Below are 3659 nucleotides of genomic sequence, written 5' to 3'. Positions count from 1 at the left end.
TTCTTAAGGTTATGGTCGATGTTTCGTAACAACCAAGTTGACATCTTCAATGACTTTATTTCGAATAAAATTCCAAAAAAAATAAAAATCATAAAAAATATAAATAAAATAAAATAAAATGTAAGCGGCAATATATAAAAAATTACACAATTATATATATATATATATATATATATATATATATATATATATAACAAAAACAAAAATAAAAAAGTAAGGATAAAATGGTATTTTTAAATGGATTAAGGATGTGCAGTGCAATTTCTTTAAACCACAGGGATGCATCTTGTCGAATTTTCAAAATTTGGTTTGAAAGTGTGAATCTGAGCAAACCACATGGACCAAAACTGTAATTTACTCTATAATCTATAAATGTATTCTAGCTAATAAATACTTAGTGGGTGTTTGGGATAACTTTTTAAAATAGCTTATTAGCTTATTAGCTTTTTAGCTTTTCAAAAAGCTAATAAGCTAAAAAAGTGTTTGTGTATTTAAAAAGCGATTTTTAAAACAGCTTTTTAGATAGGAAAAAGTAAAGCTTTCAAAAAGCTGGAAAATCCTAGCTTATTAGCTTTTTAAGTCATTTTGCTCCTAAAAAACAGTTTTTCTTATCCAAACACTTTTTAAAATCAGCTTTTCCTAAAAGTCATAAGCTAATAAGCACTTTTTCTTAAAAATCATCTTTTGTGCTAAAAAAGCTAACCCAAACATGCCCTTAGTTACTCAAGTTAGTCAAACATGCATGTTTTAAATTATATAACAAATTGTATTTCTGGATTTATATACGCATGAATGTATCCTAAGTAAGAAATTTAGGTTTCAAATGAACACTCCTTAAGCATGGGTTTACACTTGTCTCTCAAAAGAAAGGAAATGTGTCCAATTCAGACGAATATAGCATTTTGCAAAAACCTTGTGGAATGGGGGACTAATATTTCAAAACCACGAAAAAAAAAGGTTATACATGTGCATGCTAAAATGCCCTTATAATCATGTGATTAGTAATTAGTCATGCTTTATACTCTTAATATCTATATAAACATAAGTAAAAGGATAAGTGACAAGGTTCCTCATGTACACAAAACATGAAAAAAAAAACAATAGGTTATAAACTAGTCGCTTAACACTAAAAATGATAACCTGTCTTTTCAAACTTGATGCTCAATATCCAAAAGTAGAGTTATGAAGATCAAGTTTTGGGATGGAATGCCATTCTTTGAATATGAGTTTGTGTTGGTAGCTTAACATCAACGGCCACCCCAATAACCTCAAGAAACCGAATCATATACCATGTCATATCGATCTGCCACCATTCTAATCCATGTTTTGCTGAGTATTCAAATGCATGGTGATTGTTGTGCCATCCTTCTCCAAATGCTAGAATTCCCACCCACCTTTCCATGTTCATGTTGCCAATATTTTTCATGTAGTGTATATCTAAACAAAATGAAACTGAAACTATTTTAATAGGTTATCACTCACCAATTGTTTCGCGAAAGGTCTCCAGTGTCCCATGCTTGTTGTCCCCATACATGACAAGCCGAGTTCACTAGCCATGTAATGTGGTACACCCAAACTATCCTCACACCCTGTATTCAAATCAATATATTGGTGATCTTAAAATGTTTCGGTTTCTTGAAATAAGATATAACATCATGATACATAACAACCTTTACGTCTTAGGTTGTGAACTACAACTTTCATTATTGTTATAAGTTCATCACAAACTTATCAAGTCATTCTACTATTTTGGGAAATTTAGATTAAAGCCATAAAGTAAAAGCATACATGTGTCATACCATTCCCCATACAATAAAGGGAAATCCCCCGAGTGCATATAGAACAAGGGCGAGTGCTACTGGATGTACGACATAAGTTCTTCTAAGAAACCTATAAAATGGTTGTTTCTCCAAATCTCCAACGTTGTTCGGCTCTCCACACTGCAACATGAAACATTGAAAGTAATCAAATGGTGAACAGTTAGAAATTAACTTGAGAAATCCGTACCCTTTTTGTAACGTTGTCAGTATCAAACAACCAACTCATATGACTGAACCAAAATCCTTCAATCGGGCTATGTGGATCTTTCTCCGAATCACAGTATTGATGATGATACCTATGTGTGCTCACCCAATCTATTGGGTTTCCCTGATGAATTCATATTTCAGGTCAACAATGGCGAGTTTGATAAGAACAATCTGGAGTAAACAAAAATATATGCATTTTATTTTATATTTATAATTTGATTACTGTAATTTAAAGGACATCTATAAGAGTAAGACTAGCTATAACCATCATCCTTTTCGAAATCGATTAATTTATGTGAATTTCGATATAAATGTCAGTTCAATCTTGATAATATTTATATTATCAAAATCATTGGTTTAATAAATATGTCAAATAAGTTTATAAACAAACAGAAGAGGTGTCTATTAAAATAAAAAATTGATTTTATATATAGTATATCTAAAATAAAAATTAATGAACAAGAATGTTTGATTTTCACCTGAAGAGCATGGACCCCGCAATAAGCGAACGTGTATTCAAGCCATTTCGGGAGCTTGAAGCTTTTGTGAGATAGATTTCTGTGGAAGGAGAGAGTAATACCCAAAAGCCCAGTCACCACATACAACGCCACCGCTACCGATAAAGCTCCCCAACTGAATGTAAAAGGAGCGAAACCACATAGCAAATGCATCGCCACCACCACTCCCGCCGTCGTCAGGTCCATGGCATTCCATTTCCTACCCCTATACACCTCCCTCGGCCGCTTCACCACCACGTCCGACAACAAAATTCTTGCCTGTCCACCGCCTTCCACCGCCGCGTTGACAATTCGCAACGCATGTCTTTTGAGGTGGTGGTGGGCGGTTTTCATACTCGTTTTTGTCTGTATAACCCGCCGCTGTTCGGTGTAGAGGTGAGATGGTACCGATTTTGAGCGGTGGATTAGTTTTGGAAAGAATTCGGCGGCAGGAGGTGGCGCTATCAACGCCATTGGTGGTTCTGATTTATCAACCTTGATTTGTTTTATAGGTATATGAAGATGTGCTTCTATCTCCATTTTTTAATTTAATTTTTACGAATACGACGACGGAATTCGGCAAATCTTACCCAGATCATCAAATACGCAGTCGATAAAGAACCCCACGTGGCAATGCCGATATGGCTGTGAAGATTTATTTGTATAGGAAATTTCATCCACAGATTTGTCAAAAGATCTTGAATTGTTGATATTCTTCAAGATTTCAATTCTGTGGATGGGTACTTTTATCCTGTGTTCACGCGCACCAGCTGTTTGTGAGAATGCGTACAACAAGTGCTTCATTATGCCACTCGTTGACTCAAGTTGTATGGTCTGGTCGTGCTAATTCCAGACCTTCCATTGCAATCACACATGCTAAACAGCTTTGCTATTTGAGTTTGATTGCAACTTTTGGAAATAGTATTGTATTGTATGTGTGATTATCGATCTTTAACGTAGGTGATGGGATTTTTTATTTATAAATCCAATGGTTAAAGATCATGACTTTCTGTTGTTCCCTTCATATATAAAGCTATATATTCGTTCTACTTTAGAGCATAGAAAACACGCATAGTGAACTCGTAGTTCATAGGGACTTCTTGTTCATGGTTCATACGGCTCTTTCTGTTACTAT

General features: G+C 34.5%; 1 protein-coding gene across 1 annotated transcript; it reads right to left on the bottom strand.

Moving 5' to 3' along the window:
* Positions 1–995: 995 nt before the first annotated feature.
* On the bottom strand, positions 996–3514 carry LOC145116495 (palmitoyl-monogalactosyldiacylglycerol delta-7 desaturase, chloroplastic-like). The gene is made up of 5 exons (XM_079052836.1): positions 2507–3514; positions 2008–2148; positions 1800–1940; positions 1483–1589; positions 996–1394 (listed from the first exon to the last, which is right to left on the bottom strand). The coding sequence occupies exons 1-5, from the start codon at positions 3062–3064 to the stop codon at positions 1190–1192; spliced, it is 1152 nt and encodes a 383-aa protein (XP_078908962.1). The 5' UTR covers positions 3065–3514; the 3' UTR covers positions 996–1189.
* Between the last annotated feature and the right edge of the window lie 145 nt (positions 3515–3659).

Source organism: Lactuca virosa, chromosome 5, assembly GCF_052849685.1.
Source record: "Lactuca virosa cultivar CGN04683 chromosome 5, Lactuca_virosa_CGN04683_v6, whole genome shotgun sequence".
In the NCBI taxonomy this organism is placed as follows: domain Eukaryota; kingdom Viridiplantae; phylum Streptophyta; class Magnoliopsida; order Asterales; family Asteraceae; genus Lactuca; species Lactuca virosa.
The sequence above is the reverse complement of the archived record's forward strand: the minus strand, read 5'-3'. Positions and strand labels throughout refer to the sequence as shown.

Excerpts from the sequence above, each read along its gene's own strand:
- LOC145116495 (XM_079052836.1), bottom strand. The coding sequence starts at position 3,064 with ATGGAGATAGAAGCACATCTTCATATACCTATAAAACAAATCAAGGTT. Across the intron at positions 1,590-1,799 it reads CCTTTATTGTATGGGGAATG|GGTGTGAGGATAGTTTGGGT; the intron begins GTATGACACATG and ends ATTTGAATACAG. Across the intron at positions 1,395-1,482 it reads GACCTTTCGCGAAACAATTG|GTGGGTGGGAATTCTAGCAT; the intron begins GTGAGTGATAAC and ends GAACATGGAAAG.